The sequence below is a fragment of the Lipophrys pholis genome, assembly GCF_963383615.2.
Source record: "Lipophrys pholis genome assembly, chromosome: 10".
Classification (NCBI taxonomy): domain Eukaryota; kingdom Metazoa; phylum Chordata; class Actinopteri; order Blenniiformes; family Blenniidae; genus Lipophrys; species Lipophrys pholis.
The window spans coordinates 14,644,792-14,672,110 of NC_137640.1; the positions used below are offsets into that span (position 1 = coordinate 14,644,792).

General features: G+C 41.1%; 3 protein-coding genes and 1 long non-coding RNA gene across 9 annotated transcripts in view; all 4 read right to left on the reverse strand.

Annotated features, from left to right (window-relative positions):
- Window positions 1–2,543: 2,543 nt before the first annotated feature.
- Window positions 2,544–8,883, reverse strand: calr (calreticulin). Its single transcript, XM_080472605.1, has 9 exons — window positions 8,608–8,883; window positions 8,017–8,118; window positions 5,610–5,813; window positions 5,023–5,117; window positions 4,619–4,828; window positions 4,329–4,442; window positions 3,785–3,928; window positions 3,380–3,472; window positions 2,544–3,209 (listed from the first exon to the last, which is right to left on the reverse strand). Exons 1-9 carry the CDS (start codon window positions 8,699–8,701, stop codon window positions 2,967–2,969), a joined length of 1,299 nt encoding a protein of 432 aa, XP_080328731.1. The 5' UTR covers window positions 8,702–8,883; the 3' UTR covers window positions 2,544–2,966.
- A 1,341-nt stretch (window positions 8,884–10,224) lies between these two features.
- On the reverse strand, window positions 10,225–16,491 carry tor3a (torsin family 3, member A). The gene is made up of 6 exons (XM_080473134.1): window positions 15,815–16,491; window positions 15,523–15,645; window positions 13,806–14,071; window positions 13,229–13,404; window positions 12,546–12,670; window positions 10,225–11,473 (listed from the first exon to the last, which is right to left on the reverse strand). The coding sequence occupies exons 1-6, from the start codon at window positions 15,981–15,983 to the stop codon at window positions 11,226–11,228; spliced, it is 1,107 nt and encodes a 368-aa protein (XP_080329260.1). The 5' UTR covers window positions 15,984–16,491; the 3' UTR covers window positions 10,225–11,225.
- A 1,128-nt stretch (window positions 16,492–17,619) lies between these two features.
- On the reverse strand, window positions 17,620–21,346 carry LOC308115600. The gene is made up of 12 exons (XR_013935702.1): window positions 21,289–21,346; window positions 20,702–20,748; window positions 20,494–20,528; window positions 19,572–19,615; window positions 19,335–19,388; window positions 19,102–19,151; window positions 18,894–18,926; window positions 18,685–18,719; window positions 18,449–18,520; window positions 18,238–18,273; window positions 17,899–17,951; window positions 17,620–17,704 (listed from the first exon to the last, which is right to left on the reverse strand). It is a non-coding gene; the product is annotated as an uncharacterized lncRNA (long non-coding RNA).
- Window positions 21,347–23,280: 1,934 nt separating this feature from the next.
- Window positions 23,281–27,319, reverse strand: part of osbpl9 (oxysterol binding protein-like 9) — a 32,030-nt gene continuing 27,991 nt past the window's right edge. For 3 of the 6 annotated variants that reach the window (XM_080473913.1, XM_080473912.1, XM_080473914.1), the window contains 8 exons: window positions 27,135–27,245; window positions 26,971–27,034; window positions 26,309–26,449; window positions 26,107–26,185; window positions 25,882–25,973; window positions 25,629–25,764; window positions 25,235–25,305; window positions 23,281–24,739 (listed from right to left, as the gene is read on the reverse strand). In XM_080473913.1, coding sequence (XP_080330039.1) covers window positions 24,724–24,739; window positions 25,235–25,305; window positions 25,629–25,764; window positions 25,882–25,973; window positions 26,107–26,185; window positions 26,309–26,449; window positions 26,971–27,034; window positions 27,135–27,245 — 710 coding nt within the window. In that variant the 3' untranslated portion in view covers window positions 23,281–24,723. Of the gene's footprint in view, window positions 24,740–25,004; window positions 25,306–25,628; window positions 25,765–25,881; window positions 25,974–26,106; window positions 26,186–26,308; window positions 26,450–26,970; window positions 27,035–27,134; window positions 27,246–27,319 lie in introns of those variants that run through there. The other 3 variants (XM_080473917.1, XM_080473916.1, XM_080473915.1) reach the window with 1 other exon arrangement.

Genomic DNA, 27,319 nt, shown 5'->3' on the forward strand with positions numbered 1-27,319 from the left:
AGGCTTTCTGCAGTGCTCGTGCTCAGCCACGACCCCCCCCCCCCCTCCCCCCAATCACAAGTGTTCTTCTGAAAATATACTACGTGTTCCTTTATTCAAACAAGGTGATGAGAAATATAAATAATTGCTAAATCTCAGAAAATAAAACTCTTAATTTGCCAGTAATTCTTTACTTTTTTTTTTTTATTCCTCAAAAATATTTCAAGTTGAACTTCATTCTTTACTCTCTTGAGACGCCTTGAACGTTTAATTTAGTTGGAAGCTGAACTTGTATTCGCTTCAGTTTTCATGGAAAGCTCTTGGAGCATAGTGACAAAAAGAGAAATGCTTAAAAATTTGATGAAATTTTAGAATTGGTTCATAAACAATTTTATAAACAAACACTGCGTTCAGTTGGAATTTTTATGAAAATCAGGTACTTTTGGCAATTAGAGCCTTTCCAAAACTGTCTACACAGCTTTTGTGACTACGTTCTCAAACTCAAGAATGCCGAGGTCCATCCATCTTCCAACACCGCGATATCCTGTGCAGGGCAGCAGTGCGTTGAGCCAATCCCAGAGAACTATGGGTGAGGGCAAGTGTACACAATTATGCACACTCACATTTGCACCTAGGGGTAATTTAGTGGGAGGAAACCCGAGTACCTGGAAGACGCAAACATGGGGAGAACTTGCAAACTCCACACAGAAAGGCCTGGTCGGTCAGAAAATGATTTTCCATCTTTGAGCAAAATAATTTAGCTGTACAGCAAAAGGCAGAAAGCAGAAGTCCATACATGTCCACAATATCTCATCCACACTTATGCAACATTATTTAAGCAATGCAAGCAAGAAGTTATTTGCTGACACGGCCCTGTTCAACACTGATCACGAAACCTCAAATTCCTGCATTGAAGACCCATGACTTTAGTTCAAATCCCTTTTACTTCTTCGATCTGTGTTCAGAATTAATCATTCAATCTCTCATCATTGGATTGGTTGCGTTTCCTGCCATTAGCCAAAAGGAAATAACAATAAGATATATTTTTGACACACGGGTGAATTAAAAATATAATTTTTATATATCAGCATTTGTTATATTATCAATAACTTGCCAACACAAAGAATTTAGTCTTAGAAGGCAATGCTGCTGATAGTTTTATATTAAAGGGTTTGGTGAAATGTCCCCACCTGGTGGTGCATCAGTGGAAGTCTTAACCTTGAGTTTTGGCTCCTCCGGTTCAAAGGAGAGTCGCAGCAGGAAGAACGTCCAGTGAGAAACTAGTCAAGTGTCACAAGTATGTTCACTCATATATTTTACATTATAATTATTATTATTATTATTGAGATGTATTTTGGAAATGTATCGTGAAGTGGGAAGAGTTGTCAACTGTAGCTCAGCAATATTGAGTTTCTTTTTCTGACAACATAAGTACCTGGTTTGTAATAAATGTACATTGCAACACAATTTAAAATCTAAATTGAAAGTATGAGTACAAACACCAAAACTGAGATATTCTCGTTTTGACTGTAATAGTCATGTGAGGAGGTAAAAAGTTTGAACATTTCTAATAGAGGTGATTTTAATAAATGAAAATCTTAAGATAAATCCTTTGTTTTATTTTCATTATACATGAGCGGAGTATTTCTGTTTTTTAAACAATTTAGCCTAGTCAGAAAAATCCCAAATGAAATATTTCCAAATACTAGACGATCAAAAATCATATTCCTATTTCTTTATCAGAGGCCACAATTATCAAAATCAAATGTAATCAAAGCAAAGTTTGAAACTTTAGCGATTGTATGTTTGTGATAAAACATTCTTCCTCACACGTTTTCCTGATTCATTCCTATTTTTTAGAAGCACTGGTATATGAGAGAAGTAAAACCACTGAACTTGAGGACTTCTGCTTTTTCCTGGTTGCCTTTATTAAACAGAACAACTGCCTTTTGTTTCATTTTTTCCCCAAACAGCAACATAAAAATCATCCTGCATCATTAACTACCATTAGTACAAAATGTGTTTTTTTTGTTGGGGTTTTTTTTTTTTTTTTTTTACAAAAGGAGCATCTTTCACACTGTTTGGGACAGAGTGTCGGGGTACAGCAGTGCAGAAACAATAGACTCACAAATGAGGGAACTGGTATCATACGCTAACGATGGTTAAACCAAACAATGACACGACTTCCTGCTACTGGAGTGTTCTTGATGTACGTCTACATTTGAGTACGGTTTAATTAGACACACGAGACTATAGTATGTGCATGGATGTGAAAAAGTGTTAAGTATACAGTACAAAACTCTACAGAAGACTTCATCTCAAGCACCTCATGTGACCACCTCATTGAAACTGGCTTATATATATATATATATATATATATATATATATATATATATATATATATATATATATATATATATATACATACTGTCAATGCACTCTGGTTCCCCTTTTAGTCTCATTTTGATCAAATAAATTAATCTGCATAACAACATCTAACCCAAGTCAAACTTTGCATTTACAAAAACAGAAGGACACAGAACAAAAAGACAAACTAAACACGTGAGGTAAACAAAACAGGTTTGTGGTACCATCCACAAATCAAATATACCTTTTAATGTCACAACAACATTATACTTCATAAGAACTGAAACTTCTTCAAAACACAAATGACAGTTTACATATTTTCTCGGGGAGTTTTAAAAATTCTGGTTGTGACATTCAGGTCGACATTTTCATCCTGTTACTATTCCTCGTTTAATAATAGTAGTTGTTGTGGTAGTAATAGTAGTAGTAGTAGTAGTAGTAGTAGTAGTAGTAGCACAATGAAACAACAAATAAGATAGCAATCGCCCTTTGTTGGCCTGAACCCTTGCCTTGTAAAGAAGAAACAAATGAAAAAGCCCCCCCCCCCCCAACCCCCCGGGTGTCAGTCATTCGGTCTCCAACCTTCTTCCTGACACGGCCAGTCTGAACAGGTCCTGAGTTTATAACTCATCCTTGAGTTTAGAGTCTGTGCCTTCATCATCCTCGTCCTCCTCCTCGTCCTCTTCTTCCTCCTCATGCTCTTCTCCCTCCTCCTCCTCTTCCTCCTCCTCCTCCTCCTCATCTTTCTCCTCTTCTTCCTCCTCGTCTTCCTCCTTTGCCTCTTCTCTCCTCATCTTGTCCTCCTCCTCACGTTTCTTCCTCTCCTCTTCCTCTTGGCCTTCCTTCATCTTCTTTTCAGTGTCCTGGAGCAAAAAGGACAGAGTAACATAAGTCAAAAAGAGATAAAGACATCATACCTTTGTAGTCACGTTAAAACCCACCGCACACCGAAACCAGCGCGGTAACACATATTGAAAGACCGTGACGCATGAGAGGAATGATGCATTCCTATAATCTGTAAACTGGTAATTACCTTAGTTTTGCCCCATGTGTCATTGCCGACTTCCTCTGCCAGGTTTGGGTCATTGGTGATCAGGAAGTTGTCAAAGATAGTGCCAGACTTGACCTACACCAAAACAAAAGTGCCAAGCAGTTCATTCATTCTGCTAATGGCCCAATGCCAACAAGCACATTAGGAGTCATCCTGAACGTTTCGTACACAAGCTCTCATTTCATCGTCCACCTGCACAACATCTCCCTTTGTCTGCACGCAAAACTTTAATTACTTATAGTTTCCACCAAAACACGAAACCAAGTAGCTGTTAGCTTTCAAGAAAAATGGAATCAGAATAATTCCTGCATTCACTTGATGGTTTTGCTCATTTCTCCAAATTCGCATTAAGCTGGAAATTCTCAATAAGCTTCAGTAGCGTCTTACCTGCCACAGATCAAGCCCAATCACCCCGATGCTATCATATTTATAGATCTCGTTATCGGCTGTGTATTCTGGATTTTCAATCTCAGGGTGAATCCACTTGCCCTTGTAGGCGGGGTTATCGATCTCTCTGGGCTTCCACTCACCCTGCGGAGACGCGCACACACACACACACACACACACACACACACACACACACACACACACACACACACACACACACACACACACACACACACACACACACACACACACACACACACACACACACACACACACACACACACACACACACACACACACACACACACACACACACACACACACACACACACACACACACACACACACACACACAAGTGTTCAGCATTGCTTTTTCTTAGACAGGAAAACATGTTCCTTCAGCTTCGGTTTATGTTCCGTGACTGAAAAAACTCAAAGTTCCTAATTCAGAAAGACACAAGTGCGAAAGGCGATTCTGACGTGACCTACTAACTGTATGAATTGTTGTAGTTACTTACTGACGCCGTTAGTTTTTATTGTGTACCTTGTAATCGGGGTTGGTGACCATTGGTGGTTCCCACTCTCCGTCCATCTCGTCATCCCAGTCATCGGGCTTCTTGGCATCGGGATCTGGGATGTTTTCGGGCTTGTCCCAATCCTTCAACAACAACATTTCTTTTTTTTTTTAACATATTATTAAAAAAAAATCATATTTCATACAAAAATGAGGTTATTTTTTTCTTCTGAAATTAGCGCAAACACCACATGAGGATTCAGGAAAAACATGTTCTAAGACATCAAAACAGGTTTCAGAGACGCTTCAAGCAGTCAGACCTCGGGTTTCTTATCATCGGGATCAGGAATCTTCTCCCTGTCATCCCAGTCCTCTGGCTTTCTGGCCTCAGGGTCCTTAATTTTTATGGGAGGCAGGAAATCCCAGTCATCCTCCAGATTGCCAGACTCAACCTTTTTGTTGTCAATCTTAACCTCGTACGTGTTGTCGGGCTTGACGATCAGCGTGTACAAGTGGGTGTATTCATCATCCTGCAGGAAACACAAGAATGTTTACCGTTTGCGTTTGTTGTCGTAAATGAGACAGAAATTAAACATTTTAATACAACACAAGATTTTAGCTGGTTATATATTCTGAATCTGAAGTTGTAAAATTAACAAGATATTTCAGAGTTTTCCAGTTTCATATCAAACAGAAAGACGACTTTTTCCCCCTGAGCTCCTACCTTGCACCTGATGTCCTTGTTAATCAGATGGTTCTTGCCTTTGTAGTTGAAGATCACATGAACTTTCTTTGTGCCAGGGCCACAAATATCAGGACCTGAATGGATCAGATAATGCTCAAAGTTAAGAGACTAAAAATGGATTAAAGCTTGAAATGTTGGTGTAATTTGCTCAGAAAAACCTGCACACTTTCATAAAGTCAGTATCAGAAAGACTGTCCCCTGTGGGAATATGTGATAAAACATAATGAGAACCTATTAGCAGCAAACAGACCGTCTTTGGGGTGGCACTATGTGCAGCGGTGAGCACTGTCACCTCACACCAGCAGTTTTCTTTGCAGGTTCTTTAAAATCTCTCTCAATACAAGACATGCTTGTTAGGAAATGAATTGAGTGAGGGGGTGAAGTGTGTGTGTGTGTGTGTGTGTGTGTGGGTGAGGTCCTGTGATTCCCAACATGTCTAGAATGTCTCGACAATAGATAAATCAACTTTTGTTTTTGTTTTTTGTAAATGCCTGTATTGTTTTTAATGACAGGTAGTCATAAGTGACAGCATCCTTCAGTACACAGCAATCACTATTCCCACGTACCAAACATGATATTGTACACGGAGTCTCCAAACATGTCCTCTTGACTGACTTCGGAAGGGAACAGTTTGATGTATCCTCCTCCACAGTCGATACTTTGCTCATGTTTCACAGTGAATTGGATGACCAGAGGCTTGCCTGTGTTGCTGAAGTCATCAAACCGTGTTGACAAAGCATAAAATCGGGCGTCCTGGCTCGTCTGCAGACCTGCAATAAGAACAGCTTTACTGTGGACAGGCTCCGGCGAAGTACAACTCCCTTGTGCCGTGTCATTAAATTTACACGGGTTACTTTTATTTTGGAGGCTCTCAGTCTCCTGTGAAACAGAATAATGAAGTAATGCAAGGACAAATACCAAAGCAGCTCCAGTGAATATAAAAATCAACTCTGAAACACATTCAATGTAGTACTTTTTCTCTTCTATCATGATATTTTTAGAATCACACCTCACAGTGATACATTCAGAGCAAATTCTATTTAATTTAATTAATTTTCATTCATTTATTTGAATGCGACAGTACATATTAATGAACAGACAGCCAGTGCTGTAAATATGCCAGATTTAGCTCGGAGCTAATTTCCATCCGTAGTCCCATGGGGTAAAAACACACCACCAAACACAGAACAAACACAAGTACTACAAAACATGTAAGACATAACACACACTAGAAAGCCTGTCATATAACATAACAAACAATACAGTGTACAAATACAATGCTTTTCATTATCTCAACTCAAAGGTTTTGACCTTGGTGATGATGAAGGTTTACAAAGAGTAAACCCTCCATGTATCAACACAAACATCCTTTCAACCTCAGGTCTAGAGCTGTATGCGAGGACACTGAGCAATAGTAACGTATTCAGTAGAGGGAAGTATCTTCCCAGCTTCTTTTAAAACTTTCACAGACAAAAATGTCACAGTTACACCGATGACACTCGACTCTACGCAGCATCTGTATCTGAAAATACAGGACCGATTGATGCACTCTCATATTGTCTGTTCGATATTCTCAGAGAGAGAAATTGGCCACCATCCTGAGTAGAGTTGGGTTTAACTTCACTGTCGTGCACCAGACCACTTGACTGCAACGTTTCTGTTGTTTGCCATTTTTATTGTATTTTAATCTCACATGTATCAATATTTTTAGTAGATTTTGCTTATTTCTGGTTTCACCCTATGACATCTATATGCAGTATGTCTAACAACACTTATGTTCGTAGATACCTGTGATATGAAAAAAAGATTAGCATGTTGATTAAAAAAAAGTCTCTGAAATGAAACATTTTTCTCAAACAATGTGTGTGTTAAGTGTTGCTATACTGACACTACTACTCTGTCACTGTCATCTGATTCAGATCAGCTGTGTGTAAACGACAGTTCCTTGCCACACCCGTCACATACAATAAACGCCTTCTTTCTGTGGGGAAATTGTCCTCTCTGTTCTGTTTGGTGTGGATAAATAATCTAGGCTTATGTCTACGTGAATGCAAAAGGCAAAAGAGTGAGGTAGCTAACGTCTTCATTTCAGATGTTTTATTTTAATTTTATCTCAACAGTTAAAATGTTTTTCTTAACTTATCCATCAAAGGATCTTGATAAGTATTTTATTTACATAAACACAATTTCAATTGACTTTGACACCTATTTGAAACTCTTATTCATTAAAAACTGATAGGCATTAATTTGCTGTGCTATTTATTTCTTCCACTACAGAGAAAGTGGACCAATCTGGTGAAACTCCCAGACTGAAAAGCGGTCCAAATGACAGAAATCTGTTTGCTAATCAAGTTTACACTCAGGACAGTGGTGTAGTGGATAGCTGTCTCACCTCACAGTGATAATAAATCCCTGGTTCGATGTTCTTTTTGAGCATGTGTGGGTTTTGACTGAGAGTGTGTATGTGTGTGCCACCGTCACCATTAATCAGCTGAGACTGACTCCAGTGATGAAGCAGTAACAAAGTACAGTCTAAAAGATTCTTGCACTGTGGAATGGGTACCACCAGTGGTCCGTTAGCTCCCTCTAGTGGCAAGTGAAAAAAAATCATAAAAAAAACAAATCTACATCATCTAATATTGTCAATATAGGGGACCTTGGAATAAAAATATATAAAAACATGGTATTCATAGAAAGATGTATTATCTTTTCTTTAACTGATGAAAAACAGTGGTCTAACCTGCTGTACCATTGGTCCAGAAGCAGTAAAATAATAACTCATTTCAAATTCAAATTTGAATAGAGAGCAAATGACAGCGTTGGCCTCCATGTGATAATGTAAGCAAGAGATGCCACAAGAAAATAAACTCATATCAGGTAAAGAACTGAAACCTCAATTAACAACATTGTGAAAAGTATTTACACGTATAATTCATTGCAAATCCAGGGGAAACACTTGAGTCAACCACTCACCTTTGTCCTTCTCTGCATCTCCATAAAACTTCCCTGCGGTGAGGACGAACTTGCCATAGTCCGTCTTGTGCTTGGATTCCACCCAGCGACTCTTCCAGGCATCTGCACACATGAAGTCAGGTTCAGCTGAGCAACAATCACCGTGACAAGACCCCACCAACTCCACCCCGGAGGATGCATCAGCGCAGGTGCAGCTCCAATGTGGAGTCCCTCTGCAGGGTTTGATGGCTGCCTCCACTAGTGAAAGAGCAGGACAGCTGGCTGCAGGAGGACACCGGGAAAAGACCGGGGAAGGGGCGTGCGGCAGAGGGGGAGGGAGGGGGTGACAGACGAGGTCTGGTGGAAGCTGAGGGTGGGTAACACAGCGAACAGGGAGGGGTGTGGGGGTCAAAGCTGAATGAATGGTGGTCCAGTGAGTAGACAATGCATCTCTCGGTCGGTGCAAGAAATATCAAAATAATGTGATGATGTATTTAAAACGACCGGTTTTAGACAGTCGTGCACTGATTCAAAACGGGGGGGAAATGTTATTATCAATGCACAAAAGCCATATGACTGAAGAAAAGGAATGATAAGTGCTGAAGACCTCACCCCCATCTTCAAATTGCTCTCGGAAATACACAGTGGACTCGGCCAGTGAAGATGCGACCGACACGGCCACCAGCAGCAGCGACAAGGCCGTCATTGTGTCGAGCTGGAGCGCGGATACCTCCTGCGAATCCCTGCGTGAATATTATCTCTGTGTCTATCTGTGTTGGCAGACGTTGCGGCAGCGCGGTGTCTCTCCCGGCCTCTCATGCAGTCATGTTACGGCGAAAAGCGCTGAGACGACGCGGCTGCGCTCCTCTCCGCACGGAACAGATGTCTGACGCTGATTGGACGACGGGCCCCGATGTCAACGAGGAAGCGCTGCTGCTGACAGCCAATCGGAAGACGGAGTCCGCGGGGAAATGATGGCTGTGGCCAATCACAGCAGACCACGCGTTGGGTGGGTTCACGCCCACAGGCAGACTGACGCGCCGCTGGTGAATCACATGCTGGAGCAATAAAATAACGGTGTGTGGGAAATAAATACCACAATTAGTCCGTATTTACTGAATTATAACACTCTGACTACACCTGGAAATATCAGAGTGACACAATTCTTCACGGACGTTATGCAAAAGTGAATGGACTTCATCGACATGTGTTTTTAACCAGCAACACTTTCAGCAGGGGTGTCCAAAATATGGCTCTTGTGACAACACTGGCCCGTAACATGGAGCACTCTGGCCTGTGGAATAACAAAGAAAATGTTAGGTTTCGAGTCAAAGGAACAGCTGGCATAATATCCATCCATCCATCCATCCATCCATCCATCCATCCATCCATCCATCCATCCATCCATCCATCCATCTATCCAATTGAGTGCAGAATCATGGAGTCAATCCCAGCAATTACAGGTTACACCATCAACAAGTCGCCAATCCTACACACAGTCACATTCACACCAAAGGGGAATTTATGTTCACTAATCACCATCACATGTATGTTTTTGGACTGTGAGAGGAAACCACAGTACATTTCACATTAATAGTTTAGTAGTTTGTATTACTTGCCCTTATGTGTATTTTTTCAGGTGCATAGCTTAACTCATACTTAATGTACAATTTTGAATTTGTGATCTACTTACTTGTGGATGTACTGTTCAATACACACCCACAATCTTAGTTAATATACAGAGATACAGATATAGAGATCGTGTATTTGTTGAATTGGAGACAGCAGTGGTGAAAATCTGGCTCTTAAATTGCTAAGTGTTCAAATGTGTTATCGCTCTGGTCTCCATTAATAAAAGATATTAACAGGAACTACCAAATTTTACAATAAAACGTGTATTCAAAGAGAAGAACCTAAAAAACAAATTCTTAATGAGACTTCATTAAAATCATCAGAAAAAGTTAGCTGCACCTAATGTATATAAATACCCAGTGTGTGACCTGCTACTGTCCTAATTTGTACATATTTATTTTGCATTTATTGCCATTTACCATTAACCAGCTTAAATAAATTAAATGTATATATCTAAACATAAAACACATATTTAGGTAAGTGAAAGAAATTACAATTTAGAGCAGAATTGTTGTACCACCGATGTGACAATGTTTTGTCTTTAAGCCATAGATAACAAACTAATTTGCAGTTTGAACCAATGATCAGTAACAACATAGAATAATGAAATGATGCTGGTTTACTGGGTGTTTATTTCTTCAAACCAAGTCTGACAAAATTCATTTCAATGATATTATGTAAATATTGTTGTGATCCTTTTGATAAACTTGTGAAAGTGATGTAACGCGGTAAAACATGCCATCAAATAAACCATTTTATGTTATAATAAGCAATGATGATATTCACAGAAACCCACTTAAAACTACGATAAAAAGAAATTAGGGATCACAAATACAGACACATATAAAAAGCCTTTCAGCTGACTTGAATTTTTGAAACTAGGCCTTTCACAGGTTTTGCAGTAACATTTTATTTCACTTTTCCATGACCATGATTAGTCTTTGTGTGTTCGCTCTTTTACACACTCCACAACATAAGACACTTTAATTACCATCTCAGGTAATGCCTAAACCAAAGACAATGAATTTAAACCACTCCACAAAACAACTTGTTACAGTATAATGTCCATATATGGTACAAACGATATCAATAAATAACAACAACTCTTGGAAGCACGATGATGCTGGACAGACGTGAACGGTGACCTTGTTTGAACATAAAAAACTGTGCAAATCAGACTTTAGGTGAAGTGAACAGGTGTTAAAAGAGTGCGACTAAATCATGTGTCCATCTATTGCATAACAGCACAGAGACTGTCTTCTTCACTGTGAGGACACAAACCAGGCAGGGGTAGGAGAACAGCCACACTTCAAATTGACGACTCTGTCTCAAACGCGCCTCCTGCGACCCCTGCTGACCTCCGCAAGGCGGCTCACACTGCTCTCCTCTCTGGTACGGGATCTGCTCTGCTGTCTGGCCTCCTCTGAGGGACCCGGACAGACACATGCTGTATCTGCGAGGTATAGGGGGTGGGGGGGTGGGGGGTATGCAGAGCAGAGCAAAGAAGACACATCTCCTCTGTGGCTCTGTGTGCAGATGAGCTGGAAAAGCAATCGTACACCTCCTCCAGGTCTCTCGCTTCCTGTCTGTCTCTCCTTCTAGGGGAGAAAGAAGTTGATCCTCTGCGGTATGGACTTGCATCCCTGGGCTGAGAACAGTCTCTCCTCTTTGGGAACATACAGCATTGCCTTGGCTACCTCATCCAATGTGGCTTCGTCTGTCTCCAGACCTCGGGCTGTGTATGCGTCTCGTGCGCAGAGCTTGACGTGACGGTACTCCAGAGGGAGGAAGGGAACAAAGAAGTCGATCAGGTGGCCAGCCATCAGCTCACTTTGAGCAAATCCACCTGATAAAAAAAAAAGAAAGAAAGTGATATTGCACATAAGAATTAATCAGACGCATACATGAATTGTCTCTAAAATAATAAAAAAATAAAAAATCATGTTGACTTTGAATTTGGTACCAAATCTAATGTAAAAAAATGCCAAAACACAGGTTGTTGTTGTTTTTTGAGGCAGTCTGATGCCTAGTGATGACACGCACTGTCCAAGCAGCGTGGCATTGAAGCTGACAGGCTTAGCATTAATGGACTTCACTGCAATAGGAAGGTAAGACATTGGCCGTTCTTGCACACTGCAACAAGGTTTCCGCTTCCCACTGTGTTTGCATGTTTTCCCTGTGTAACTCCTGCTCCCTTCCACAATCCCTCTAAAATGTGTGTGTTGTCTCTAAGTTGTGACGGACTGGCAACTTGTCCGGGGCGAACACTGTCTGGCTCTGTCTTGGAGAAAATTTGGGTGGAAATATATTACTAGGTTTTTCAGGGTCCCAGTTTAAAGGGTTTCTGTTTAAGGATCCCGGAAAGACAAGATAGATAGACACCCCTTTTGTTTGACTCCACTCATCTGCGTAGGTTTCGTTCTTTGTTTCAAGAACTGGACTGTTGTCTGTGACATTTATTATAATCAGTGTCGGTTTCGTCGTTATTATTCTCATTACATTGTAAGTTGTTGATCACAGGAGCATTCATGCAGTCAGATGGAAGAAATGGACTCATTATATAGAGAGACGTGCATGTAGAGGTGGACAAACTTGTTGTTATTATTAGGGCTGTTATTGTTTAGCTTTCTATTATATATTTATTTCTAATCATTATTATTGCAAGTTCGGATATCTGTATACAGGGTCAGGGTATACCCTGATGATGTGAGTAAAGGGGATTTGTGAGAATACATTCCCTTTTATCTTTATTTATTATTCATTTATTTTTCTTTTTGATTTGATTTCACTCAGGTTGAGTGGTAAGGACTGGTGACACAAGCACAACATTGGGAGCAACATCTGTTTGTTTTGTTTTGGGTTTCTTTTCCAAATAAAAAGTCCAAAAACAAAAAAAGAAACTCGCTCTGCTTACTCACCCTGAGACTCCATCGTCTCAGCTCGTAGTCGATGTTCCAGATCTTCCATACCGATGTCTTCTCGATTCTGACCAGAGTGCCAGAAGTCCAGCGCTACGTCATTGATTGTTACGCCTCCAATATTACTGCAGAGACAAGCGGCACAGCGGCACCACATGATTTTCAAAGATGTAGAGATTAGGAGACGTTTGGATAATCCCTGGTCAGGTCGCAAAGTAAAAGAAACAGGAGGGTTTGTTTTTTACTTTTTTTTTGCATTTTGTAAGTTGTTCTTGGACTACATAGGAAAAAATGTCTGGAAAATAATAAATAATTCTCTTGGGGACTTTTAAAATGACATGACAAATAACAAATTTATCTAAAACAAGAAGCGGGTGCTTTAATAAATTGTTAGGTGATGTTTTTTTCATATTGTCAGTCCTTGGGTGTCGGTGGTCTTGGATCAGTCTTAGCCTCAATCAAATCAGTGCATCACAACACTTTTCTCCTTTTGACTGACGAGACTATTTGTTTGCATGCATCTGACAAGAGTGACTGAAAACCTGAACACCCCCTAAAAGGGCTAATATAGACCAAACAAAGAGAGGCATCGCTCATCACAATGAGCTGAAAGAATATGTGGCCCAGTGGCGTCTGATCCCACTTCAGCAGATGTGATGCGGCTCAAACGTTCAACAACGAACCTCAGGAAGAGGAAGACGGCTCTGCGGTAGCTGACCCCGTCCACGTTGTCATAGTGATCCATGTACGGTTTGATGGCATCGATGAGACCTGGGTGGAGTTTTTCAGCCTCATCGAAGATAAAGAGGGTCTGAGGACAGCGTAAGACCATGTCTCGGATGGCCTCTCGCAGCTGGCCCTGGACACAAGGAGGAAGAATAAAAAAGACTGTATTCTTGTTCCGTTGTTGGACTATGAAGTAACGCCACCAGTTTAAAGGTCCTGTGCACTATTTCTAGTTCAATCTGATTTTATGGAGGATGTCTATGTCAATAACGTTTTGAAATCAAATGCAGTGATTGTGTAAATGTGTGTTCAGAGGGGATCAGGCTGTCAACGGAGGCCCCGGTTGGTGGGTCGATCTCCAGGCTCCAAAAATCATGTGTATCTGTGCCCATCTTGTGGAGTCAGTGTTTGATTTAAGACTTCTGTCTGAACTGTGAACTTTATCATTTCTACAGTGGATTACAAAACCCAGATTAAACATATGCCTGGTTCCTGGCAGACAAACCAGCACCTCTGTGCCAAGTGGGCTCTCACCTTGTACGTGTCCACCAGTCTGGCGTGAGGGAAGTGAAATGGGGCAATAAACAGACGGACACACTCGCTCTTCACCCCGTCCCGGTAAAGGTTGTCCGCTATGATCCGGGCCACAAAGTTCTTGCCGGTGCCGGACCAGCCGTGGAAGGAGAGCGTGAGCGGCTTGTTGGACTCGGGGTTGTTGATGAAACCGTGGATGGCTTTAAGCACCACCGACTGAGCCAGGTGCTGCCCGTGAAGCTTGGTCTGCAGATCCCTCGCCAGACCTGCATGTGCACACATATTTAAAATCATTTTAATCACCCGCCTCAATACTTACACACTTGGGACATGTGTATAAATGTTTTTTGTTTTTTTTAAAACATGCAATTAAATAACTTAAAAAAAAATGTGTCGTCTAATATATTTTAATTGTCTAAGACACCTGATATGATCGGAATAGTTTTCCACCGCCTTGTCGTGAGCAGCATGTCCATACACACAATAAAATTTAATGAGTAAGCATCTTAGGAGAAACATTTACTGGCATGTTACAATGGTTATAAGGATTTATTTTTTTCAACGTAAGTCACAAACAGACTCTTCTTATGAATCACAGAAAGAAATATTCTGAATTAATTTACATTTGTTTCACACACTGCCTGTTATCAGCTGCTTATCTGTCACGTCATATCGTCAAGGCCAGCCTCTAAGATGCTGGAGAGGAGACACTTGGTTGTGTTACAACAGACATATTTGTTTTGGACCGATACAACATTTCCCTCCCTAACTAACTGTTAGAGTTAATGTTTTCCATGTGATTCGTTTTATATGGTTTCTGCATGGTCAAATATTTATCTCTAAGTTATTCGTCTCTTTTCATCTTGATAAATTTGTTCCTGCTAAAATTAAAGTTATTGAACAAAAATGAAAATATATATATGCTTAAAATGTACCCAATGACATACAAAGCCATTGTTTTGCTGAAAATACTCAAGTATCATCTTAAACTCTCAAATTATTTTTTTAATATATTTATTAATTTTATTAAAAGCAATAAATAATTCAATTTACCTGTATGACATTATTATATTTAAAACACATTTCTCAGACATACAGTAACGTTTATAAAAATAGTTGTTAGATAAACATGCAAAGAATAGAAATTCAAATTGTGGGTGTACTACAAACCAGATTACACTATGACTGTGAAAATATATACTGTTATTCTAATATATACCACAAATACTTGTAAAATACAGTAACGTCAGTGTAATTCCTTTCTACCATCCATGGAATAGTGTATTCAGTACTGCACATAAGCTTCAAATGAGAGTGACAGGAAGAATGCTCTTAGAAATAGTGGTGTTAATAGTTAATTTTCACAACTTGAAAACCTGCAACTTGAATAAACAGAAGATAAATCAGTATTGAGCGAGACTCTCCTTTGCAGCCTGACAACATCAATCCTTCAAGCACAGTTAGTGAGTTTATTCTGCAGGCAGTTCTTCTCTAAAAGACTATAAAGACTAAACACAGGTCGTCTGTGGATGAAGGGTGGGCTCAATCCCATCTCTTCATGTAATCTCATAACCTGACTTCATGATATCCAGCACTTCTTCCAGACTGGCCTGAACCCTGTGCACAGAAGTGTGTGTGTGTGTGTGTGTGTGTGTGTGTGTGTGTGTGTGTGTGTGTGTGTGTGTGTGTGTGTGTGTGTGTGTGTGCATGGACAGACCTGTGATGTTGTTGGTTATCCTGCAGTCCCCGGATTCACAGCACTGGCCCAGGCTACAGTACCACTGATGCAGCAGGCTGATGTAGTCCTGAGACAGACCTGACCACGGGTCTCTGGTGGGCACTGCTCACATCGAGAGGAAGATGCTCTTTAGTAACAACCGTGTAACAGAGTAACAACCACCGAGGACACTGAGGGGGGGCGCAGCCACCGGCCGTGCGGGGGGGGCTCTTCCAGCACCGCACGGCCGTGAGGGCCCGAGAGGACAGAGGTCCCCCGCATCGTCTCTTACCTTGCTGTGTGGCATCGTCCTGGTTGGGCTGACACTCCCCCTCCCAGATGTTACAGTAGATATAATTGAAGTAGTAAGTGGACACGTTGCAGATGCTGTCCAGGTGGAAGAGGTCCGCCCCGGCGGGCAGAGCGCACAGCAGCAGCGGCAGCAGCCACCGCACAGACATCTGGGAAGAGGCGATCCCAAGGCGGCTCAAAGCAGACTGGACACCGCGGTCCGGGCCCTCGCTCCCATTTATCTGGATCCAGCGGTTCACCGGTGGCCTGCTCCGTGCAGGACACCCCTAAAGCATCACCCCCTCCCCCCGTGCTGTGGTGGGTGGGAGCTACGGAGGAGCGCTTGGTTTCTCCGCTGCGTGCTCGTAGCACCACCTGCTCTCGGAGGGGCGGGTACTACCACGACTGTTTATAATACCTACTTCTTTAAGTATTTACTGAATTGCACAACCATAATAATTTAACTCGACATTTTTCCTCCATCTTAAGGCCCACGTGTGTTACACAGCCGAACAGACTTAAACCCACTGAAGGTGTGTGATTTCAGGACGCCCCCATCAGGCCACTCCACGGTGCGTAAAAATAGACCATAGGCAAATGACAAACAATATTAACAGCTATTGCAACCAGAATGGAACAAGAGGAATTGCTCAACGGTGTGTGACAGTTTAATGATTCAGAGTCTTATAACCGTGAGCCTGAAACTGTGTTGGCGGAACGCGAGCTCCCTCTCGTGGTACGGAGGGTCAAGTCTATGTAGTTTAAGAACATTTATAAACAAAAGAAATGCCTCTGAGGTAATCGAATAGAGAATACCGGACTACTCCCGCAGAACATTTCTTTATATGGATTAAGGGAAAACTGAAAAAGGCATGTTTTGCATCTCCAGGCCAGAGGTTTGCTTTTTCTTTTTGGTAAAAAATTCAGTCCTGCATCGGTGCAGAATTGTAAAATAATGCCACAATAACGTCTTTGAAATTGAATGAAACTCTCGGTACATCTCATCTAGTTTAATGTTCAATACACTTATCTAATGAATTGACCCAACTGACCATATTTGTGCTCCCTGGGGCAGATACGTGCAGCTCAAAGCATGAGATTTATTTCCCCCTGGTGCTTCAATCGAAACAGTAAACAGCTTTAAAAGGCAAAGTTTTTTGTAAATTTATCTCAACTTCTAATTAAAGCTTTAGCTGAAAATACATGCAATTTAAATTAAATGTATATTTACTTTTAAATGCAACTTGTAGCAGAAAAAATAAATCTACAATTCATTACCCTTGCGCCAATTGTCAAATACACTTGTAGTTCACACAAGTCAATTTACTTTTCACCGCTTTCAATGACAAATACGATATTCACTGCACAATATTGAAAAAAACCTGGCAGAAGTAAATGTTGATTTTGCCCTCCAAAGGCATAACTGAACCCAGGTTTGCTCATCGCAGATGCAGCAGCTCAACCGCAGACTGGGGCGGTCACTTCCACCTGGACAGCATCCGTGTGTCCACTTAACACTTCCAATTATATCTACTGCAACATCTGGGAGAGGGAGTGTCAGGCCAACCAGGACTATGCCATTCAAGGTAAGCAGGATCCTCCACAAAAACCCCAAAACATATTTGGCTTAAATAGTCAGATTTATCTCCAGTCTATCCAGCGGTACAGAAGACCTCAGGATTTTGTCAGAGCGTTCCTTAAACAACTAATGTAACCTGGGCTGCATTGACAATGCTCATTATTAAAGCTTAAGTCACTTTTGAGCTTCTGTCAGAGGAAGGAAAAAACAAAAACTTGGGACAAGTTGTTCTTTTCAACTTTATTTTCAGTCACACTTTTCATTATAGCACATTTGGTTTGGATCCACGTGACAACCCAGAGAGCACAGTACCTGAGGAATAAAGAGAACAGCCATTACGTCTCTGAAAACTTCAAGAAGCGAGACTATAAACTTGTTGACCAAACAAGCTCAGACTAAAATGGAACGGTATGGGTTATAATCAACACAAATCATTTGGCAGAATCTTTTCATCACAGCTTGAGGTCAACCTTTAGCATAGACTGAACAACTTGTTTGAGACTTACCAAAGACTGAACCTTCAGAAGTTCTTCATCTTTCAGACCGACAAGATTCTAACCTGCAGGGATAAAGATATCAATTAACCAAACATACACACCAAACCATGCAATATAATGCATCGCTGACCACATCAGCTAGAGCTAATAAGTGGTGACTCCATGGTTTATAGTCAGTCTTCACATTGTCATCACACAGGTCAGACTACAGGATCAGTAGTTTGCTTCAGCAACAAACACGAGGCCCAGGTGAGGCAGCTTTTGGCACAGTGCAAGGATCAAGTGCCAAGCTGAACTGAACCCCATCTACCTGGACCCAATGTACTTCAAATATAATTTTGTACTCACCATGAGCGAAGATCGGCGCTGAACCAATTTCAGAGTCTACAAAGATCAAAAGTTCAGGTGAAATAATGCAAGTTTGTGACACAGGACCACATTTTTAAAATTGCAGATCAGAATAATAAAGTGATTTCCTCAACTGGATCAGCGACCTGATTCAAATTCATCACATCAATAAGATTATAGCAGCAGAGTCGGTGTGGGAAATTATATTTACCAGTAAAACTCTTAAGTTTCAGCAATCCAGCAGACTCTGGTTAGAGTAAAGTGCTTTGTGGCTCAGCAGCATCTGTAACAAGAGGAAAATAAATATCTACGACAGAAATGACGGAACACAGCAAGTAAATTAAACTGATGCATCAGGAAAGAAAAATTCTTCGTCATGTTTTTCTGGTGAACTATGCAATCATCATTGCATCCAACTTTAAAGGACATTTTGGATTCCAGCCTCACCTTTACTTGAAGAGTCAAGTGCAGTGTGGCAGCATCTGTAACGAAAGATAGAATTAACACCGACCATAAAAGCGAGGAAGCTCAATGATGAATGAAGCCGATGCATCAGATAGGAGCGAAAGACAATTTTTCTTCGTCATGTAATCTGCTGAACTATGCACTCATCATTGCATCCCACTACAAGACGCCATGTTAGACTTTAACCTCACCTTTACTCGAAGGACACCAGAGTGAAGCAGCATCTGTGATGAAAGACAGAATTAACATCCACCGAAGTCATGAAGCACAAAGGACAAATGAAGCCGATGCATCAGATAGGAGCGAAAGACAATTGTTCATCGTCATGGTGATCTGCTGAACTATGCACTCATCATTGCATCCCACTTTAAGAGGATATTTTGAGACTCCAAACCTCACCTTCACTAGAAGTTATCTGCCGAGACCTGGTCCTGGAGCAGCAGCAGCATCTGTAATCAAAGACACAATTAGCATCCTGCACAGACGTCAGGGAACTCAATGGTTAAGTGAAGCTGCTGCGTCAGATAGGAGCGAAAGACAATTGTTCTTCGTCATGGACATCTGCTGAACTATGCACTCATCACTACAGACCAGTCTCTTAATGAGGTTTCAAAGTGAAAGTCATGATTTACCCATCAACTGTGATCCAGTGTTTCAAAGACCAGCCCTCACTCCATCAGGACCATCTGAAAGTCAAACGACAAGAAATTAGAAAACTACAAAATGTATTTCATAGGAATGAGGTTTCATTGCACTGCATCAGACAAAAGTTATCGTTCACTCTTTTCAGAGAGATTCCCATTGTTTTTTAAACAAAAATCATCATAGACAGCTGTAACCAAATGATAGTTAAAATTTATCCCAATTACCTTTTTTTCTGTGGCCATGGTGTGACGGGCAATCTGAAGCACATCTGCAGGTAGAAAGATTCATATTAGTAATCAACACTTCCTCCACCAGCTTAAAGCATTCAACTACATGTGCCTCAGAAAATTGACATGGTGGTCGTCTGTATCGTCATCCAGCTTGTCAAGAGTAGCAAATAGGAGTCATCACAGGACATAAGGTGAACAGGAGTTGCGACTAATGCGCCCCTGAGGTGTCGACAAATAACTAGTTTTAGGAATTATGCAAAAAGCAATTCCATTGCTGGAGATGTCCTTTCTGTTGCAGATGCTTTTATTAGGATTTACAGTCATAATGTACAAATACACTAAACTGTATGTAGACAGTTTCAACCAAGGCGCGTCTGGGCAAGTCTCATGTCTTATATGCGGGGGAAAAAAGGAAAAAAGATTTACATGGCAATAATTAATGTTTACAATTTGAGTTTTCCTTGTAACCTAAACTGCAATTGAGATGATTTACCAATGGATTACATGTAAACCAAAATGAGATATTACAATACTTAAACAAGCATGATAGTTTAGTATATTTTTACATTACGACTGTAAATCCGGCAAAGAACCATTTCCGTGGACTAATCACTTTTAGGCGCTGCACAGGCAAGCACCAAGCAAGTCTCACATGTAACTGGCATGGTGTTAATTTTTTTTCCTCTAAATTAAAATACCATCCTACAACATACATGTACACATCAGTCAAATTAAGACATGAACATAAATGCATCCTTTCAATCTTTAAGCCAAATTTGGAGAATGTGCCAATAACCGTCAAAGGGTAATAATCATTCCTGAGGAAATTTGAACATGCAGAGCTAATCTGGACCTACAGGAAACACCTCAGAAGAGCATTATTAAGCTTTAGTATTCCAAGAGGAAACCTTCTCACCTTGTGACCTGCTGGATGCTCCTTCACCATCCCACCTGAAAAGAAACTTTCATGAGCACGGTATAGGTTGGGTGGATGAAGAACCATGTTAACAGTCAAGTCTCAGTAGTTCAAATGCTCAGAAATCACTTCTGTCCACTACTCTTATATTAGATTCATCAATGACTTCCAGAAATTACTACAGCCCGGCCATAAAAAAGGGACTCACCAGTTGGGAGAAGCATGGCATCTGAAAACTGCAATCTCATGATGAACCTGGAGAGAGAGCATCGTTTAATCATTTCATCCTTCACAATGAACTCTTAGTTGACCAACAGACAAGGCAAAGCCACGGCCTCACCACAGCTCCACGAACTTAAGTTCTTGTAAAACACTCTATAAAGGCTGAAACAGGTAGATCAATCATGAAAGCGCTGCAGTGCCAGTAGCAGGTCATTCCTGCGGCCTACGGCTCGAGCTAATCGTCACGTGGGAGTCAGAATAGTTGGCGTTTCCTCACATTTACTCAGATGTCCCTACCAACATTCATTTCATCACACAACCAGGTGACGACACAATTATATTTGAATGCTAAAGCTATAAAAAGAAAGCCATGAAGTGCACGTGCGTACCATGCTGAGCAACAGCACGTGGCTGAGGCCTGCTAGCATCGGCCGCTACTGCTTAAAATAGCAATAAAAACTAGAGCTGTGGTGGCGTTAACATGTACAAAAACACATTCTGAAGGCATTCAGATAAAAAATTAAAGCAGATCAAGAATAACGAAAGCGTAGACAAATAATAAAGAGTTGTTACCTGCAAGGTTACAGAGGCACGAGAGGGCGCGACTGACGGAGCCCGGGCTTTATAAAGGAGACTCGCAAAGGCTGCCGGGAAAAACAGGCGGAGGTCGGGCGCCTCCACGTAACAAATCAGGAACGTACCAAGTGACGATTATTAAAGGAATGTACCAACTGCTTAACTGCATAAAGTGTCGTAAAAACAAGCGAAATATCATACATAACATATTCACTGTAGGTATAACTTCACGTACAAAACCAGTATGGGTAAAAAAACATTCCGTCGCATTGATTTGAAAAAATTATCATCATGATTTATTGTCGTGGCAGTAGTGTTTAGCGCTTTAGAATTTTAACTTTCCTGTGTGGTTTGCATACTCGTAGCTTTCCTTTGGGCGACTTTCCTTCCAAAGTGCACATGCTTGAATTTGAAGATGAATGAGGAGAATTACACAGATTAAATCCCCGTCATATTTGTCACTGTATGAAACACAAAGTGACCGTGTGCGACTCCAATGAGCAAGGTAAAGGTTATTAACAGTTATATTCCTCCTCAATGAGGCACACCCTGCACCCCGAGGCCCCTCAACATTGAATCTGTAGGCCATTACCATATAAAACCTGCAGTGACACACTCCAAGGGTTTAAATATCCGACCTCCTCAACATTTAGACCAGATAGTCTAATGTCACATGTCTTCCAAGACACATGACCAAGTCCAGCTGACCCGATTCAATTTGATTTGAGTTGCTCTCTCATATGTTTATTAAAATCATAAGGCAAAAATAAATATTTACAAAATGCATTTTCCATTATTCAAGGCGATAATGAAGTTGCACATTTCATTCTAAAAGCATTTGTTAAATTTACGACACTAAGCCACATTGTTGCTGATGTACGTGAGTCATTCTCATTTCACTGCAAATTCGTTCTGTCATCTTGTTAAATCCTGGTAGCCAAACCACTATCTAATCATCAGGATGTGGTCTTTCAGAGTGTTTATATGTCAGGATGTATTTTTTTTTTTTTAGATCTCTGCGTACCCACGCAGGTGTGTATTTTAATGCCCTGCTGATTAGATGTCAAGTAGAAGATAGGTTAAGCTCTGCGGAAAATCACATGTTGGCAGACTCTCGCAAACATGTTCCATAACGGCTTTCGTATTTCCACAAATCCATGTGCACAAAATCAGTAAGGCTTTAAGATAATACACACTTTTAATCAAATTCATGTATATTAACTGGGACCACTGGAAACCACAGAGGAGGTACTTTTGAACTCTGGTTGTTAAATTAAACGGCTATGTTATTCTGTACACTTTATTGCTGTGGTATAATGTTGCCTCACAGTAAGAAAATTCCAGGTTTGAAGTTCTGTCTGTGTATACATTTCATCCCACAGCCCAAAAACTTGCACCTTTGGTTAAGTGGTGTGCACAAATGTGTACAGGGTTGTTTCTGTTTGCCCTCGCATCGAGTGGTGACCAGTTCAGGGACCAGCCTCTGGCCTTCACCCATTATTAACTGCTGCTGCTGCCTCCAGACATGTGCAGCCACGAGAGCACAGAGGGCAAAGGCTCGCTTGACCTTGATTTTCTGTATGAATACAGACCGTGAACGCGCGGCCTCACGATCTGTCTGACTGTGTCAGAAAAGTTACCACAGGAATAACTGGCTTGTGGCTCTTCTTATCGTTGTGAAGCAGAATTCATCAAACGTTGGATTGTTCACCCACTAATCGGGAACGGGAGCTGGGTTTAGACTGTCGTGAGACGGGTTAGTTTCACCCTATTGATGTGTTGTTGCAATAGTAATCCTATGCCAAGTCGTTGGCTTTTCTGTACTCCCTTGCAGAACGATCCCTTGATGCTTTCCTTACAAAGTAGTTGAAGTCAGCTACGTAAACTGAGGCAACCCTGTGAAAAACACCAAATCCATCCGATGACGTTTTCAGCAATGTGACTCCAGATGCTCTTCTGCAGAAGCCATGACAAAATCTCACGGGAATAAACTCATGGAGATTTAATATTATGCATCAATAAACAGGAGAATCGGATACAATCACCGGTTATGATGAGAAGGAAATAAAAATACATTTGTTTGGATTGCTTCCTATAACAAGCAATACTGAGTGATACTGAAAATAATGGCAAGGCCTCTATTCAACAGAATATCCAAAAACAAACACATGAAGGGGGTAAAGACAAAATAATAGCTTTAGATTTGGTAAGCCACTTAATTCAGTTGGATTATTATCAAAGGCATTGATTTCTGATTTTATAAGAACACAGTCCACAGGAGAGAGAGAGATTTATCATTCCCCGTTTGGATCAAGCACCAGAAAAAGGGTTTAGAATTCCTTCACCTTAATTGTTCAATCTGTGGTTTGAGAGACTCGTTACAAAGACAACAAGAGGGGCTGCACTGACTTGCTACAGCATTTTCCAGGTGAAAATATTTTATTTCTCCATCTCGTCCAAATATTGTATTTAGGCCCAACCTATGTAGCTGTAAAGGAGAGATTGAATTCAACAAAGCAGAGGTGTACAGCAGGATAAATAGTGCCCTCTATGTTGTTCTGAATTTTGAAAAACATGAAAACGCAAAAGTATAATCACACAAGGAATGACCAATCGGGCTTGACGGCACTGTGAAACTGCAGCAGTGCTTCAAAAGGTCTCTTCATTTCTGGCTTTCAATCTCTTCACCCTTCAGAGGGAAGATCAAGGTGATTGGCCCTGACATCAGAGAGGAATCAAGGATGGGGGGGGGGGATGTGCAGCACAAACAGGAGACTCAATTTTAACTGCACATCGACCAACTGCCCAGAAAGACAGAAACATGTAAACAATCATTTGTTCAGAAATGCCTTCAGGTAAAATGGAGACCTCTCAGAGTGCTACTGTCTGTCCAGATGAAAGTCCCTTTAACCTTTTTCTCTTAAGATTTATTTTGGCATATTGGACACGGAAATTTGTCCTTTGACCAGCGAAGTAAATTAAGTTTGATCTGTATTGCATATATTGATAAATTGATCACACCTCCTTCAATCAGGGTGAGTTCAGATGCTATGGCTTACCAAGGACTTTGCCTCTGAATTAACACTGGAGACACAGAACAATGTGAATGATCGAATGTGTGGGAAAGTTCACTCAGAAATGGGAAGAAAACATCGAAAGGCTAACATGGAATGATTCCTAAAGATGAAAATAAAGCCATCAAGGTCATATCCTCAAATATTTTACACTATTGCCAGAAAGAAAAATAAACAAAAAGAGCATTGAAAATAAAAAAAAAAAGAATATATATCCATCATATGTATATCTATATATAAACAACAGTTACAACTAGTTGCAGGCAAGCAGAGAACTTCTCTCCCGCCCATTAAAGATTCATCCGGTCCACCGTTATAAGGCTGTCAGACTCTGGGAGGGGGCAGCAGCTTTCTTTCCTCAGTCACCAGATTCCCTGAGATGTAGAGCACAGTTTTACTCTTCAAGCTTTACTTGAACTGAACATCAACCACAGACCTTGTGCCTCCCCCTCCCGATAAACGCATGTATGTGGGGAAACAAGTACTGCCCAGAGCTGCTGGATGGTGTGGCTGTGAGGCTAATGGAAGGAGTCGAGAGACGAGTCGCGGCGCCTCTCCTGACTCCACCCTGTGCTGCCGAGTCTCATGTTGGCAGGTGGCGGGGTCTCGGTGGCGGTGGAAGTAAGATTACCCCAAAATACGGAGAGGAGCTTTACTAATATTCATATTACATCTTAAGAGGCTTTTCATTCATTTCCATATTGTTTTACAGTCAAATGCTAAGCAGTGTACATCTTCAATCATCAGTCATATCAAGGCTTGGATAAGAAGTGGTTTTGCAAAAGAGTTCTTATGAAGACTCTGATCGGTGTGCATTTCTTTATGCATATGTATGTGTGTTTATTAAGAGTGTGGCGGCGTCTTCTCACTGCCTCTGAGAGGAAAATCTCTTTAATAGCGGTTCGTCGTAGACCCAACACTCTCCGTCTTCATGGAATAGCTGCAAACACACACAAAAGGAAAAGCAACCATGACACCTCAGCATTGAAACGGTCTCACTAATCCTACCAGAAAACCAAAATATCACCAACACGTCTCACTACAGCAACGAATACATAACAGTATCGGTCGTCATAGATTGAGTGATGCCTTGAATTCATACCCAGAGTTTTCTGTGAAATCTAAAACTTAAGTGTACCTGCATTTGTTTTAAGAGATTTTTAGATTCCCAGGGAGGAAGGTATGTGTTCCCGTCTCAGTATTTTAAGAACCCGAGGAGTTTTGACATGCAGTTGTAGCTGAACAACAAAGACCGAGTCTCACCCTGGTCTCCCACTGCTGCTCGTTCTCCTTCCTCTCTCTGGCTTCAGCTCTTTGTTTCTCCTCCAACCGGTGTTTGGCTTCTGTTGCTGCATCAATGTCTTTTAGCTTCAGGTTTACCGTCACATCTCTCCACAGTCTGATGGAGGGAAAAAAAAAAAGGTGTGTGTGTTAACTCTAAAGCATTTCGGTTTCTGAATCTTCACCTGTGTGTTATGAGCCTGCTATGGTTGAAAAGCAACTTGTAATTTCTGACCTCCGGGACTCGTACTCCAGCTGGTCCTCTGGCTTCCTGACTTTCTTCTTGATGATGCCCATCCTCTTTGTGTCTATGAAGACTGTGTTCTCCTGCAGAACAAGCAGAACACTCCAAAGGTTATACACTTTAGAAACACAATAAATTCACACCCAGTCAATGAGCTCTTCATTTTGATTAGTTCAACTAACAATTGGTTTTTGTTTATTTAAGAAAAGGACTCACTCCAGTTGTCCATTTGGCATACATCACTCCGTTCCATTCTCCTTCAATGGAGCAGAAAGACTTCTTGTCGTTTGGTGCACTGAAACAGACGCACAAACATTTGTGTTGTTGGATATCATGACAAAGTTTCAGATATCGTCACTTGGTGCCGTCGGGGTTTATAAACTCCCATTGAAAGTGTATATCTAAATATTCCACTTACAAAATCTCAGCAGTGATCCTGTGCTTCTTTCCTCCATAGAAGGGTTTGGTATGAAACACAATGTTTGCACTGTAGCCAGACTTTGAGCAGGAGATGTTGCACTCCCCACCCAGCTCCACCCACGGCACAGTCAGAATAGACCTGGACAGACCGAACAAGAGGAACCACATCAAACCAGACCGCTCCAGATGGGAGGGGATCCTCGATCTCACGTTTGGTCAGTGAGGACTGAGGATCACTGATGTCTCCCGGTTGTTTTGCTGCTCAGATAAATAAGATGGCATCTTAAGTTTTACCAGTTTTTTTCTACACCAACAACATTGAAATGGAAAAAGTTTGAGCATGTTCAAATTTGTGGCGGTGACAATTATGGCGTCTGGTTACAAAAAGAAAAGGGAGAAACATCTGATCTCATGAAACTTTCTCATTTTGAGTTGGGTATTTTAGATTTTCCTGATTTATTTAAAAAAAGGCTTGGAATATTTCAGTCTTTGTGTAATAAAATCAAAACATATGGAGGTTTGACTGATTCAAAAATGGGAAAAATAAGCGTGCGCTGTATAGATACCACAACTTGTGTGACTGATATTCCTCACAGACCTGGACAAACAGACTGAGGTGAGTGAAATAAACACAATAATCCAGCAATTATTCAGACGTACCTTCCATATCCATTAGGAAATGTGAGAATATAATGCTCATCATGCTCCAAACACGACACACAGCCTGGACGAAGATAAGAAAAGAAAAGATTTCGGCACGTTGAAGGAGATGGAGTCAAAACAAACGGTGTATTTCAACATATAAGAAGAAGCACTGAATGTACCTTGGCCAATGTTGTGGACACCTATGGACATGCCTAGAAACTTAGACTTGGTCCAGATGTGAGCATTGAACTGGATCTTCTTACTTAAACACTCTGCGTAGAATGCAGAAACTGCAGGAAGAAGAAAGGATTGTCAACCAAAAATGGTAAAACAACATCAGCGAGCAGTGGCTAAAACAGTTTCA

What these genes read in the sequence shown, in the direction of transcription:
- calr (XM_080472605.1), bottom strand. Translation starts at nt 8,701, where the DNA reads ATGACGGCCTTGTCGCTGCTGCTGGTGGCCGTGTCGGTCGCATCTTCA. An exon ending in CGTGTACAATATCATGTTTG is followed by an intron (nt 5,118 to 5,609) that starts GTACGTGGGAAT and finishes TGATCCATTCAG; the next exon opens with GTCCTGATATTTGTGGCCCT. An exon ending in ACAAGGACATCAGGTGCAAG is followed by an intron (nt 4,829 to 5,022) that starts GTAGGAGCTCAG and finishes TGTTTCCTGCAG; the next exon opens with GATGATGAATACACCCACTT.
- tor3a (XM_080473134.1), bottom strand. Translation starts at nt 15,983, where the DNA reads ATGTCTGTGCGGTGGCTGCTGCCGCTGCTGCTGTGCGCTCTGCCCGCC. An exon ending in GACTGGTGGACACGTACAAG is followed by an intron (nt 13,405 to 13,805) that starts GTGAGAGCCCAC and finishes CCTTGTGTCCAG; the next exon opens with GGCCAGCTGCGAGAGGCCAT. An exon ending in GCCGTCTTCCTCTTCCTGAG is followed by an intron (nt 12,671 to 13,228) that starts GTTCGTTGTTGA and finishes TTGTCTCTGCAG; the next exon opens with TAATATTGGAGGCGTAACAA.